The sequence below is a fragment of the Parambassis ranga genome, chromosome 21 (assembly GCF_900634625.1).
Source record: "Parambassis ranga chromosome 21, fParRan2.1, whole genome shotgun sequence".
Classification (NCBI taxonomy): domain Eukaryota; kingdom Metazoa; phylum Chordata; class Actinopteri; family Ambassidae; genus Parambassis; species Parambassis ranga.
Window position 1 is genome coordinate 20782849 of NC_041041.1, and position 16090 is coordinate 20798938.

The window sequence follows — 16090 nt, forward strand, 5'->3', positions numbered from 1 at the left end:
CTATTCATGCAGCTCCTCAGCTTCTATCCCATCGTGGGAAAAAAAGTTGGCATCAAGCCCTATTCATAAAGTCATTTTTCCACCCACCTGGTGTGCTAACTTTCCATTGTTTTTGTCTGTCTTCTGCTCAGGTCGCAGCAAAAAGAAGGAGCACTGTCTAAATGAGAAGCTGTACCCTCTGGAGGAGACGGAGCCTTGTCCCTGTGATGAGTTTTTATCTCAGCCGTATGGAAACTGGTCTTCTTGCATCCTCACCGATGCGTCGCTCCTGCAGGGTTGGATTAGCCAGAGGGAAGCGAAAGAGTGTGGACAAGGTCTGCGATATAGAGCCGTGGCCTGCATTAACCAGCAAGGGCATCTGGTTAGCCCTACGTTTTGTACGGACACAGGTAAGACTAACAAAAATGCATGTACAAAAATATACGATTTTACCTGTAATTCAGCCTGGCCAGCTCTCTGTTAAATGGGTCTCCTTCACAGAAAAAAACCACTTGGTACAAACCCTATCAAAGCATCAAAGCATGCTTGCTTTGTTCAGAAGCATGTGCAAAATTACTAGTAACACCTACTTCACACCATTGTGGATGTTTTGATGTCACATGCTTTGTTTCATCATGTGGAAGCCACAAGATCTTAGCTCTCACTAATCCTTCTATTCTGATTAGTGAGAGTAAAAATATTCACCATAATGTGTAAATTATAGAAGAATGGACCTCTGTGAAGTCACCCAAAGGTTTTCTTAATATAGGGGGCTTCGCCACTGTCATCTAGGCAGCAGTTAAGTGCCCCAAACTCCTGGCTTATCCAAATAGGAATGCACCAATACTAGGGCTGATACTAATACCTGGACTTTGTTTATTGGCTGATACCCAACACCAATCAGATACCATTTATCATACCAAAAACACTTTATTTTCGAGATAAAACTAAATTTAACAAATGATCGCATAGACACAAATGCACAGAAACTCAGTCTCTGGTGTGATGCTTTTTTTTTTTTTTTTTTTTTTGTAATTTGCAGCTTTCCTACTACACATACACCTAATATTTCTATTATTTAGAAACATAGTTAAATAGACCGGCACGATTATTTGCTATTTACACACTATCAGGTCAATATCTGTTGTTAATACAGAATCCATAATTCAAAGCAATGGTGCACGAAAGGAGCTGCACGTGTGGCACACACCTGTCAATCAAAGTCACATCAAAGGCTTGAATTTAAACATATATTAAACTGATTAATTCTGCTGTAAATTTTACATTTTAACATGGAGATCTGTGGGGATTGACTCACAGACTTAGGAACTGCTGTTATCTCCATTCAGCTTTTCCTCAGTTTATCAGCCCATTAGTTACTTTACATGGCCCTAGAGCAGACCTGGGCAAAGTACGGCCCGCGGGCCACACCTGGCCCGCTTGCGTCTTCAATGCGGCCCGTGGACCGTGCACACAATATTAAACAAAGGCAGCAAAAGTCAGCTGTTGAGCACGGCATCATCGGTAACGTCTTTCCAACTCTCTTTGTTTCTTCCACTCTGCTGTAATGCGTCATCCCATCTACTCTCTGGAGAGACACGGTCGCGCTGTCTACACTTTAAAAATGCTGCGACTATGCTGAAATGTACGGTAAAGCGCACAGAAACTCCACGGCGCATTCAGATGTTACTGCGGTGCTGCCAGCAGACATATTTCATCGTCATCTGCTCTTAAAAAGCACAGATCTTGCCCGACTCTGGGATTTGCTACTTTAACTTTTACTTTAACTCTAATGGTTTTCTTCTGTAAAAATATCTTTACATCATCTGTGCTGCTCTGCACTGTGTGTTTCGTCATACAACCAGCACAGAGTCAAAGTAGACATGGACACACACAGAGAGGACAGAGGAGTAGTTCATCATATCACAATGATGAAAATGTAACATAAGCATATTTATAAAGGTAGATACTGTGCCAGTGGTCTCCAATTCATATTATTTATGAAAAGATGTGGCCTTTTGCTTTTTCTTATGGAAGTTGCGAAGTGGCCCTCGCAAAAAAATAATTGCCCAGCCCTGCCCTAGAGGGCCACATAGACTAAACTGAATCTTGTGTGCACACAAAAGGTTTTTGAGCACTTGATTTGTTTTATTGGATTTGTGCTGTTGAGGTAAGTGCCTAACCAGTCTTCCTCCATATTAAATGAACACAATTGTGTTCAGGCTTAATATATTTGTTTTCTCCCTTTTTAAGACCTCTCTACAAGGCTTTCTACCTACAATATCCAGCGCAACAATGTCATTCAGCTAAAGTGGAAGTATTGATGTTTATGAGATTACACTGAAACTTTAGCAACTACTCACTCTGTTCCAGTTTATTTTTTGGCATATTTATCAATTTGTTTATTTGTGAGAAAAACTAAACTTGGGGCCACATTAAAAAAAAAAAAAATTTAATATTGTCGAGTTTATTATGATATAAAAACCTCATTGTAGTGCCATCTGGTATGCAGTGGTTGTTATTTATCTGCAAATTTAATCTATTTGTGAAAGACAGTTTGGTAAATGCTAATAAAGCTAACTAAAGTAAAGAACAGAAACCCAGTCAGAACTACACACACACACACACACACACAGTGTGGGGAATGAGACATTCATTAGTCAGATAATTAGCTCCTAGCATCACAATGAATCAGTCCAAGGTCTGATGCGGCACAGGCCACTGGCATGTCTACCTAACATTATTAATGTGATCCCTATCTTGCAGGGCTGACCAAGTCTTAATCAGGCTTTTCCCCTTCTGTCTGCTAATGTTCAATTACAGGGTATATTATGGAGGTTTGCCATATCCCGTGCCCCCTCGACTGTAAACTCAGCGACTGGTCAGCGTGGTCGCTCTGCAGTGCATCGTGTGGCAGTGGGTTAAAGATCAGGTCCAAGTGGCTCAGGGAGAAAGCTTTCAATGGGGGGCGTCCATGCCCCAAACTGGATCTGAAGAACCAGGTAAGGATTTATGCTATATATATATATATATATATATATGCAAAGAATACCATCCAATAGACTAGATTGTTGGTAACAACATTTTTGTTGAGCCATTTTGAGTTCATCTACAGTTTTTGCTTTACACAACCCATTTTACATTTCTAGAATATTTTCAGTCCTCATAGTGTTGCGGTAAAATGCCATCACAGTGAAACTGTTGCATTCTGCTCACATTTCAATGACCCATCAGACAATGGGACACTCCTGGGTGACCTGTTCACTTTCTTGTGTCTTCATTCAGAGCAAATCATTGGCCTTGCAAGACATGCCCTTTCCTTGACATAAAAAACAGAACAGGGCTATGTTAGGTGACAAAAAAGCAGCATAGTAAGGGGTTAGGTGGACAGATGGGAGCTTTTTATATTCCATAGTCAGGTTTTTCTGCACAGATCTGAATATTTTGTGACTGCTGCCTGTATGCTTGAATGGGCTTGAAAGGACACTTTAGTTTGTAGAGGTCAGTATGGAGATGAGGCACGGCTGTGTGAAAAATATTCCAATGTGTTCTTGTGGAGATTTGTGTACAGATGGTTAAGTGCCCACTAACAAGGTCTATATGGCCCCTGTTGTAATGCCCTGTAATAACCCTCGCTAATCAATTTGGAGCTCGCTGTTGCTCGTGTACTCGTGGGCATACCCCTGATGGTGGAGTGGGGAACATTGTTAACAATGTTTAAATGGTCATTTTAAGTGGAAGGCATCTGTCCAAGTTGTGGGTGGAAAAATGCTATAACCTTTATGCTAGTTCAATAGACAATATTTTTACGAGGTTCCTTTTCCCAGCCTCCCTGTTGTGTTAAACTCCAGAATGATCTTGACGTAGTGTCAAAGAATACTGCTTTCCCCTCCAGTTTAACAGGTTTTTATACTAACATTCAGCACGATGATGCCCCCCCCTCCCTTCACGCAGACACTTCTCACACCCTCTTATCGCAGAACTGTGAACCTACACTCCAGCCAAAGTTTAGCCTCGATCCCACCAGCAGATGTTTCCCCTTGAGCCGCAGCCAGAAGTGATTGGCTTGGCAAAGATGAAATTTACAGTGCACCACAAATCATCCTCTCGTCACATGGTTGAGTGAGCACAAAAAAGATAGGGGGAGAGATAGAGAGTGCCATCATGAAAATAATGAGCAAGCTGGCTGTGGAAGAGCTGCTCTGTAAACTCAACTCACTAAGTATGCTGTTAATGAGGTAGTCTGTAATAATTCTTTTTTCTTTTTTTTTGAATTAGTAAAGTTACCATGAACAAGTTGGTTAAGGTAAATAATTTATATATCACCCCATCGGGCCCTTGTGTACAACTAGGGAAAAGACTAAGTGTCATGGAGTACGGGTGGACTCAAATGCAAGACAGGAGGCAGAGGTTGAATGCAAAAAAAACGTTGTTCAAAAAGGCTAAAGCACAAAAGGCCAGTCAAGAACAAGCTATCGTCAAACACTACGGCTATTATCAAACAAGCTATAGTTAAATTTGCTATGGCTGCTAGAGGACAGGGTTTCAAAAATGGCTGGGAGGTCTGGCAAACACACATGATATACAGGGGGAAGGGAGAGACAATGTGGCACAGACACATTAGGGTGGAGCAGGTAATCACCGTGAGGAGGAAGGAAAGACAAGACACCTGAAACAAGAAGTGGTCAGTGACTTTCAAAATAAAACAGGAAAGCAATCAGCACAAAGGAACTACAAAATAAAAGCCCTGGCTCGGGCTAAAACCCTGACATTAAGACGCTTTTGATCAGTTAACTCTTCCTCCATTCATGAATTTTCTAATCATAGCAGTGTTCAACATATTGAAGTAGTATAGCTGTTGTAATATCAATATTTAGACGTGGAAAAGTGGCTTCCTACATGGAATGTTAAACAACGGATTATAGTCTTGCCTTATCCAAGCAGACATTTACATGTTCAGCTTACTATCTTAGCTTCAGCTGTCATTTGATGACTCTATTTACATCAGCCAGTGTTTCAGAAATGGAACAGATTTAGCTAGCGAGAGTCAAGATCCTCATTTACATTCCAGCTAGCAATGAGGTTACATCTACGTCAAGTCAATAACTTATTAAAGCCACTACAACTGTATTTCCTTGACTAACACACACTTTCAACACACATGGAATTTAAGTGTACACCACTATATAGTGAAATCATCAGGGAAACAGTGAGAGACATAACTTTTATCAATTCCTTTCACCATTAATTTACATCATTCCTGAGTCATAAATAAACCGAGCTGGTCTCTGCAGACTAAACACAATATGTACATATGGAAACAAAGGTAATATTATGATGCTGCAGTTCTGTTCTTTTGTGCAATGGATAGATATTGCTAATGTAGTGAATTTCAGGATACATTGTGGGTCTAAAAAGGGTCTAAAAATATTCACGATCAATCAGCGATACAAAATGACACTATACCTACTTAATATAGGGAGTACAGGGTGAGAGAGTCAGTCTACTTCTTCTCCTACACATCACAAAGATTGTCAGTGGGATTAAGGTTTGGACTTTGTGGCGGCAAATCCATGTGTCTCATGCTTTCATACTGTGAGTCAGATGAATCTTGTCATTGTGTTTTTTTTTTTTTTTTTAAATATGGCCACACCATCTGAGAAGAAAACTCCCATCGATGGAAAAAACCCCTGCTCATTCAGTATTATCGAGCCACAAACCCAGACCAGACAAACAGAACCAACACAGTAGATGCTAGGCATGATGGGAGCATCACTTCATCTACATACATCATTCATTGTCTTCAGTACACATTTAAAACATCAAATATGGATCCTTTGATTTTTAAGTGAACTCACAGATCCCACACTCCTTTGTTGTGACTGAAATGTATCGTTTCTTCACACCATATTTCCTTTGGTGTGTAAAAAAATTGGCTATATTCTCGCATTGCATTTTTTTTTTGATGGCTCTCTTCACACTGATTTTTACTGCACACCACTATTCACAAAGCCGTGTCTGAACACAAGCTGCCCTGAGAGACTGCCACAGAGAGCTCACAGATGTCAAAGCTGAGCTCCCAGAGAAACACACAAATTGGATCTATAATTACAGGAGACATTTGAATTTCATCATAACTCCCACAAGCGTTTGCCAAATGCTGAGATAGCTATCAAGTGGTGTATGCACTTTCCATATAATAAAAAAAACTTTCTGGCAGCTTTTATGCCACTCACATGGTGACTTTTTAAATTTTATTAATGCCTTCTGTCTTTCACTCCATCCTTCCTGTCCTCCTCCAGTGCTAAGCTGACATATGTGTGTACAGTGACAGACACACTTCAGTTTCACAGTCAGCTGTTCACTAACACTGTGTAATGTAACATATAACTTGGAAATTGTTGCAATGACATATATACATAATTGTTAATATAAGTGCCACATCTTATATCCATAATGTGTAGACCCACATGTGTTAAGTCACATTCACATGCTGTACGGGTGCTGTTACTATAACTGGGCTGCTGAGAGAAAATAACCAATTAGTGTTTATATTTTAATTTCTTTAGAACATGACCCCCTGTTGTGAGTCTAATATCTTCATTTTTGTAGAATCACATCCTTCTGTGTGTGGAACTACGATATTTTCAGCACATTTGCAGTTGTTGTGTGTTATTATGCATATTAGAGATGCTACATATAATAATAATAAATTTGACTCTATTTGTGTCTTATGTTTACCACACCAATATCTTTACTTGATGATCAAGTCTCTCTTGCCAACAAAGTAGGCAAACATGTTAATGGGAGTATACACAGATCATCTATGTCCTTACGATAATCTGCTGAAAACATGCCCCTTTTGTCGACAGCATTGATGTTGTGGTCTCTGTTAGACCTCAGATGGTGTACTGCTGGATCTGGCACCGATCCTATAAGTCCTAGAAGTTGCAGGTTAGGACCTCTATGGATCTGACTTGTTGTTTAGCACTTCCCACAAATGCGTCTTTAGACTTTGATCTGGAGAATTTGAAGGCCAACACCTTGAACCTGGTTTTTTTGTTTCTTAAACTATTCCTGAACTTTTGTTGTTTTGTGCCAGGCAGCATTATAGCTGAAAGAAGTGTAAGAAGAAGAACTGACATAGAGGGACTCAAAAGCACAACGGGACAGGCGGATGGTTTGCAGTCTTTATTTCACAACCTTTCAGTCATGAGAAAATTGTACAAAATCAGGTCAAAGTACTAAATGTTAAGGGTCAAAAAAATTAACCAAAATTACTGGAAGGAACAAAAAGACACAGGTGAAACAAGTCAGAGGGGAGTAGGCAGTCACAGAAGTGAGAAACACACATGGGCAAGAAGTGAAATTACTAGAAAAAAAAGACATAAGAATCAACAACCCAGATCAGGTGGAATATTGTTTCCCTGAAAGGGTGGACATAGTCTGCAATCCAGTGACTCAGAGTCACCTGCTCAGTTTAGGTGTCCTCAGTTTAAAAGTTAGCCACAGCAGGCTAGGGTCAAAAAATGCAAAAAAGTACGAACACAAAGGAATCGCTATAATAAAGGCTGGACCCTGAAGCACAATGGACAACAAGGATCTGCAGGGAGTGTGAAGAAGATGAACACTAAATACATGAGGTGGAGGGAGAGACAATGAGACGCAGGCACAACACAATAGGGCGGGGCAGGAAATCAACAGTAGACAGAGGAAATACAACAAAATAAAGCAGGGAAATAGTACAACCCAGACCGTCAAGTTTATTCACAACACAAATAAATAGATTGTCTGAACAACATTTATCCTCATTCATTTGTGGCAGCACAAATGAATGAGGATGTTGTCTTTTTTGTCACGACCTGGTGTTATTTATGGTTTTGTTTTCCTTGTTTTGGGTTTTTAGTTTGATCTGTGTTTAGTTATTGTTTCCTGTAGTCCTGGTGTTTTGTTTCCCTGGGTTTGTGTTTAGTGGTCTAGTCTTGTCTTGTGTTTCCTGTTTTACTTTGGTAGTCCTGTCCTCCCTGTGTATTGTCTTGAGTTTTGCTTCTTGTGTTCTCCCTCCTCGTTGATTACCTGCCCTGCCCTCATGTGTGTCACCTGTGTCTCGTTGTCTTCCCTGGTCCCTGTGTATTTAGCCTTTGTCTTCCCTGCACTCTCTGCCAGTTTGTCTTGTCGTCACCGAAGGGGATTGTGTTTAGTCTTGTCTTTGTCTCTGCCATGCCCTGCTACCACCATGTGACCAGGTTATGCCATGCCATGCGTTTAGACCTTGTTTTTGCTTTTTGTTAAACTTTGGACCTAGCCTAGCCTTATTTTTGATCCTGTTCTTTCTGTGCTAAGTATGTTGTTTTTGCCTCACCTAGTTTTGCCACAAATAGTGTGATTTTTAGTTTGTTATTTTGTACTTTACCTTTGACCACGCAAGTGTGATTTTTAGTTTGTTTTGTTTGCCCTCCTGGCCTTTAAATAAAAGACTGCTTTTCTTTGAAACTGCTCTGCTCTCTGCAACTGTGTCCTCATCCACCACAACTCCTGACATTTTTAGGCTATTGAATCTATCTCTGTTTAGTGTTTTTGCTCTTGTTTATGTCTCCACTTACAGGTAATAATGTTTATTAATAGTGTTTGATTAGCGAGCGTGCATGCTGACAGCCTGCCACCTCAGGACAGATTCATGGAGGACGTAACCATCCCCCTTTACCTATAGCGCTGCTGACAGCTGCTCCAAGCAACCACTGATATATATAAGTTTTGTCCACATATACACACTTCGAGTTTTTGTGCCTCTGTGGGTTTACCATCAGCACACAACATAAATCTTTTTTATTGTCAACACTGCTTTCCCAGTCACTCTGCTCTACTTCAGCAACAAAGCATTTGGTGTCTTCTTGGGTCATTGCATGTCCATAATTCGATGTTTTGGCTCTGAATGTTTGTGTGTGCTTGGCAAATGTCAGGAAGCTACTGCTGATGCTGCTGGCTGTGGAGACTGTTTCGTCAAAACAGGCACAGTTTACTATAGGCATTGATTTGTCAAAGAGTTTTTTCTTGTTTTGTTTTATGGCTTCCCCGACAGATCAGCTACTGGGAACGTTGCATTGCTTGTTGGTATGGCTGCCAAGGCTAATGGTGCTCCATCCTCTGGTTGGTTTGTCTTTAGCAACAAATGCTTCATGCTACTTGTTAACAGCTGAAAACCTTAACTGCTTCTTGGCTTAGCTTGGCTTGAGGTTATAATCAGTTTAAGCAAATTTTAAGTGTTTGTATGTGTTGAATCTTTTTTAATATTTAACCATACACTTCATATTAGTGAAATAGAAACACAATTATCTGAGTTAAGTGGCAGCTTGGTTCGTTGTCCATACATCAGAAATCAGGACTAAACAAATTGTTGAGGATTAGCAAATTACACTTCATAAAATCACGGCCATCGATTGTTAAACAGAGGATCTACTTTCTTCAATAGCTACACTATAAATATATTACTCTCAGATACAGTGTGTGTCAGCTCTCTCGCCACACACATATCAGGGAGTTACATATTAAAAGGTTTATCTTATCTTTTCCTACAGTGTAAGGTCAGCTAGGTTTCTGTTTTTTTATGTCTTATGGAATCAAGGTCAGCGAAGTGGTCATCGTCCTCCAGGCAGCGATTCCTATCCTTTGTTTCAACCGTAGACTGTACACTCAAAACACATCTGGAAAACAAGTGTCCGCTGTAATGATTTTATGATCCAACAAGAGTGCTTATATTATGCGTACTGATTACTGGTCCAATAAATAAGGCAGATTTTTTATATATAATGATTAGCATTAGCCAAGCATAATAAAGCTGATTAACAGGGAGGCACATCTGCATCCAGTGCTGTTGCAGCAGAACCCCCGCCGTCCAACCCCCATCCCATACACTATTTTATTAGTTTGAATTATGCACTAGTGACTAAAACAATTCATTAAAATGAGATAGAAAAATTTAATTTTAAAACAATGATTACACCGTAGATCTTGCAAAGTCAACCTTTGAAAACTCTTAATTTTTTTTTTCTTATACTTTAATAATCCCAGAAGGGAAATTGCTGTCAGCAACTAGCACCACACAGCAGTAAGTACACTGGAGGCAATGCAGGTAAAGTGCCTTGCCTAAGGACGGGATAGGGAGGAGTTGGGATTGAACCCCCAACCTTTTGGTTATTGAACAACTACCACTACCACTGAGCCATTGCTGCCCACAAAGTATATGTCCAGAAAAAATCAAGAATATCATTTAAATTGTTTTTATTTTAGCTTGGTGGTGTTGGAGACTTGGAGAGCTTCATTCTAAGGATTCATATATGAACCTTGTTAAAGTTGTTACATAGCTTGCTGTACTGTAGAAAGTAAATGCATCTTAGCTGCCATAATTTATGAATTTTCCCACATAAATCCATAAAAAATTCACTTACTAAGATGCTTTGTAGGACAGTATGTGCTTCAGAGGGCTTTCAAACATATGTGTCAGTGTGTGTGTCTGCATCACGAGTGTAGTTATACATAACAGGTGCATCAGTATGATAGAGTTTTGTGTAGATGCAATGACTTGTTGATGAAGATTCTCAGTCATCCAGGTCATCATACGTAGAGAAGATTGAAGCAAGGCGTCTGGACTTGTACAGTCCAATGTGCAATGACTTATAGCACCTTTATGTACAGTCCATGATAACTGACATAAGCTGTTCGAGTGGTGACGTACTCTTGCCCGTCTCCATCCATACATCAAAGGTCTCACTTCTCAAACATTTTCCCTGCTGATAGTGAGCCAGCTGTTGCACACACACACACACAAACACAGATGTATGAAGAGAGTTTTACTAGGCATTTGCTATTCTTATTTTCATGTGTGTATCTTGGGAAATGAGCCACAACACACACACACACACTCAATGATAGAAATGCAGAAAACTCCTGCTACTAGATGTGTGTCTTCCACAACCTGTCAAAACTTAATGCCAGTTTACTTTGTCAGCTCAGACTGTCACTGTTTTTCTTTTTTTTTCCCAGAAAAACTCCCAAGCCAGAAAACATGTCATGTTACTATGACAACCGTCAACTATGAGTCATTGTGACAATTGCTTCAGCCTAACTGCATATTAAAAACTGTTTTAATATGCTGACTTTGATATTTGCTTTCTGTCTTGACATTTAGGAAATGTTTACTATGGTGTTGAGAGGTGAAAGTGGCGTGACTAATCTATATCAGTCAATGTGATTTTCACTTTTCATTTTGTGTGTAGTGACAGCTGTTTCTGTGCCAAGATTGCACCACCTGCGGTCAGAGATAGCTCCTTGTACATAAGGTACTGAGACCCCACTATACAATTGGCAGCATCCTCATCTCAACAGGCAACCAGAAGATTCACATTCACTTAGCAGTGTGGTACTGCAGACTTTTGAGATATATTTAAGGGTTTATTATTTATTTACAATAACATTTTATAGATAAGATAAAATACACAAAAAATAAACAATAAAACTGTAAAAACAAGTGTGTAATAGGGAGGCATAGGGATAGATTTAAGAACTGATTAAGAAACAACCCAGAGGTGAATCCATTTGAAGCCGTGTAGCCACTCAAAAGGTGCTAAAAGAACAAAGACAGGAAGTAAAACTTCAAAATAAGACAGAAAATAAAATAAAAATTTCAGACATGTTTGAAAATTATAATTTAAGATTACAGATTCTCTGATTTATAAGTAAGTATTTGTAAATAATTCACACCACATACTTGAAAATGATTAAACGCACCAATTGTCACCCTTTCACCCAGTCGCTTGTAGGTCTTGTAGTCCATTCCAGCCTTGTGCATCCTTGGATGGTAGAATCTGGATTGATTGATTGATTGCTTTTGTGGACAGGTGTCTTTTATACAGGTAAGGAGCGGAGAGTGTGTCAGCTCCTTACCTGTATAAAATACACCTGGGAGCCAAAAATCTTGCTGTTTGATAAGGGATCAAATACTTATTTCATTGATGTTTTGTTATTGTTCTGCCTTTCATTGTTAAAATAAACCTGCCATTGGGCAATCTTACAAATTCAACAAGGGGTTCAGATGATTTTTTTCCCCTAACTGTTTATATGTAAGCACTGAAAAAAGAAGCAAACAGATGTAAAGTGCTGACACCAGCTGATACTGAGTAACTCCTGCTTCACCCCATTTAGACTGGCTGCATCCCAAATATCAGAACAAACGTTGGGATATCTTGTTTTCGCCTGACTGCACCCAGGTGGTAAACTCATCTCGTCTCCTTCATTACAATAAAAGACTTTTTGGAGCCAAAAACCTGATGGAGCTACCTAAGGCCAATGTGGTGTAATTAACGTGGAGCAGTGCTTGGGCATGTTATTCTCCTCTTCTTCTCTTCCTCCCTCCCTGTAGGCTTAGTCCAAAAAAAAACAATGTGCCTCCCTGCATTATGAGCCATGCATATTGTTAAGGCAGTCTGAAGTGCTGCCACCCAGAAATACTACATTTTGCAGCCTCTAACCACCCAGATGGTCCACAACATTTAGTTGAGATACAAAGGTTAATCACAGCTTCTATCTGCTAATTATAAAAACTAATTCTATTAAAGCGTCTGGATGAATATTAAATACGTTCTCATCATTTGATGAACTGCACTGACTTTTTAAAAGACGCATTCCCTGTAAGCGTTATTAAACAATGTGGACGTAAGTGGTCGAAAAACAAAGAAAGCTTGAGGCTTGTAGTAGTGTGTCGATACCGACACATCTAATGAAACCACACATTTGCAAATACATTAAACTGTCAAATCTTAAATTCAGCACGCAGCTCTCTCTTTTTTATTTGATGAGAAGCCCAGTGTGTGTCTGCTGCAGTGAGGGTGGCGGCAGCGGCGTCAGCGTCTTGGTGCATCTTTTGCCCCTGGCTGTATGCCATGAGTTTACTGAAGCAATTTTTTTTTGCACCAGAAAACCATTTGGAGGAATATGCCCAGCAGTATTAAATGATTTATCTGTCAAATATTTCAATGTGCCATTATTTGATGCAGCCACATTTTATACGCCTTGGTGATTAAAATTAGAAGATGAAGAGATCCTAAAAGAAGGAAATATTTAGGATGAATATTGTACACAATTCTATATCAAAATTATGAATAAAAAATATTCAGTAATTTTTCTGCTATTTTATACTTATTAGACTATTATTGTAGTTAAATTAAACAAAGAAATGAAGTCCCTTTTTTGTCAAATTCAAACATATGTGGATATAAAAGAATAGAAAAAATAAAGATATAACATTAAAAAAATAAAATATACACATTTTTTTCAGTAACCCTAAGATGCAGGAAAAAACCACACACCATCTAACCTAAGTACCATTTGTTTATCTTATGCTATCTTTTGTACGCTGCAATTATATGAGGCTACATGTCAGTCACAGTTTATTGAAATAAGGCCGTCATCATTTGCACATGGTCTGATGTGAGGTCTGCTTTCCTCTCAGAGCATTATATAGAGATATTCTCCCTGCATAAGCTGCTCTGATGGCGTGGATGTTGCATGATAGCTGGATAGCTAGATAACAAGCTAAATATCTCAGCAAGATGAGCCCACAGACCAGGATACAAAGGTTATACAGAGACGAGCCAGAATCCATACTGCTGACTTTCATTATTACAACATTTTCTTCAAGAGACGCGCTCTCATGCCAGGCAAGCTCCGCCTTTTCTTTCTCCTTGTCACAGTGAACTGCTTCCAGACTTTGGATGATTTCAAATGCCCTTTTCATTGTGATGCAGTTGCTGCCACCTAATGTTTTGTTGCCACTTTTCTGGTCTCAGATGTGCACCCCTTGTATGAGAATACATGTACTTTGCTATTTCACATTTACATACACTTATATATCCTTTTCCACCCCCCCCCCCCTCCTGTCTCTTTGGTTTGTCTTAGTGAGGGGTGTTTCAGCTTTTGTGGTTCTGTGTATCAGCCAGAAAATATATCTTGGCAATGCATCAATTCACTACATAGGATCCATTTTTAGTTCTAAGATTCAACACTTGTGTAGTACACCCGTTTTCTGCAGTACCCTCACTCACAAATACTTTTGTGACTTTCTTTTTTGAAAAGTTCCTTGTGGCTAAATGCTGCAAGAATGAGGAAAAAAAATAAACAAGAGAAGTGATTGCCTGTAATAATCTACCAAATTAAAGAAGAAGGACAAGAAATCAACACTAAAGGTGACACAGTATGGGCTAGGGTAGGCAGGGCTACTTGAAAAGAAAATGTATAAAATGTGATTTAACCTTAATCAGGTGTCGTAAGTCTTTTGATTGCCACTGTGTCCCGGATCGAGGTACAGTTTTAGCAGTTGTTATATATTATCATTGGACATGTTGAGCTGAAGCTGGAGTGAAAGTTCGGAACACTTGTTAAAAAGTGTGGACAGCAGTCGTTTCTGTCCTCTGACAGGAAAATCTCTCTGTAGCACTATAGAGATAGTGTGTACTCAGTGTCCGGTTCAGTGACTATGGACATCAGTACAACTTCCCTCATGCTTTTTTTTTTTTCGTTTCTCCCAATTTTAAGTCAAAAACTGCTCACACTTATTCAAACAGTGAGAGAAAGCCTCGTTCAGAGTGCTCATTCAGATTTTCTTTTGTGGGGGAAAAAGAAAACACATTTGACCACAGCTATTATCATGGTGCAAGGTTAAGTACTTGCAAAATGTCTCTGCTAATGCATCCCTGTCTCGTTGAGCTGGATTCTGGTAATAGATTACAAAGCAAATGAGAAAAGGAGATTATTCCAGAGCTCGATGGCCAATCAGTTTGTGTAATTATGGAAAGTCACGACGTTGCCCTGTGGTGGAGCCAGCACGGCAGTGGGTCCAAAGAGGATGTTAGACATACTGTAAATCTTGTAAGGGCTCTGGTTCGCTGTCATCCTTGATGGTGAAAAAAGGGAAGACGCTAAAGAGGATGAGAGAGGGTGAAATTAAAATTAAATTTGAGAGCAATTACGGTTACGTCTCTTGTGGCCATGTGTTGATTTAATATTTACAGACGATTAAACATGCAGGTACACTAGTTCCTATGCAACTGACGAAATCGTTTCAGGAGTTCTGTGTTATTCAACTAGTTTTGTTATCTGGATGCATGAAAGGATCAGTGAGTCAGGAGGGCTTTATCCTTTCCACATCTGTGAGAGATCGTGGTCACACAGACATGTGGGTGTTACTTAGAAGTGCACTCGGGGCCTACAAACATCGATGATAAGTGTCTACATAACTTATTGACACATTATGCTTGCATTTATTCTATTAACTTGACTTTGTATTCTTTTAAAGACAAATTGTTGTGCGTTGACTGCCCAATGGGAGTTTCATGGGTATCTTCCCCCTAAGAATGGACTCTTGTTGCCATTTTTTTTAATTAACACATGGTCCTACATTTGTTGGTTTTCTGGTGTAGCCTCATTCTTTTCCTCCAATCATTATCTTCAATATAATCATTATCTCACTGCTTGCTTCAGGTCCTCCTACATCATTTCAATTAATTTTAAGTCAGAACATTGACTTTGTTCTTGTTTTCATTCTTTTGTAGAACCATTTCTGTGGGTTGTTGTCCGACTGTATGACCCACGTCCTTTAGATTCAGCTCACAATCAGACAGTGTTTCCTTTAGAATCCACTGGTTATCCATTGTTATGATCAGAAGCTAACCAGGCTTAGATGCAGCAAAACAGGCCCAAACCATGATACTACCACCACCATGCTTCACAGACATAAATATAGGTTCTTATACTAGAATGCACCAAACTGTCCCTCTGACTGGTCCACATAATCTCTGGCAAAGTGCAGATGGACTCTGATATTGACACCTATTACTCTCATATATATTGGGTCATAATAATGCAGAAATATAGAACATTTGAAATGGTTTACAAGCACAGCTGGACATTATATATTTTTATTTTTGCATGGACCTGATGTCATATAATACTGATGTTTTCAATAGCAGCCTCCCATAATGACTGTATTATTTTTGGGCACATTTTAACTTATGATCTCATGAGTATATTTGAGAGGTCATCATCAGCATAGCAATATATC

The 16090-nt window shown here is 39.4% G+C and overlaps 1 protein-coding gene across 1 annotated transcript in view; it reads left to right on the plus strand.

The window, feature by feature from the left end:
- The window catches only part of thsd7ba (thrombospondin, type I, domain containing 7Ba), a 165404-nt gene that overhangs the window by 122334 nt on the left and 26980 nt on the right, over positions 1-16090 (plus strand). The window contains exons 14-15 of the mRNA XM_028393596.1: positions 132-389; positions 2803-2981. Of these exons, the coding sequence (XP_028249397.1) occupies positions 132-389; positions 2803-2981 (437 nt within the window). The remainder of the gene's footprint in view (positions 1-131; positions 390-2802; positions 2982-16090) is intronic.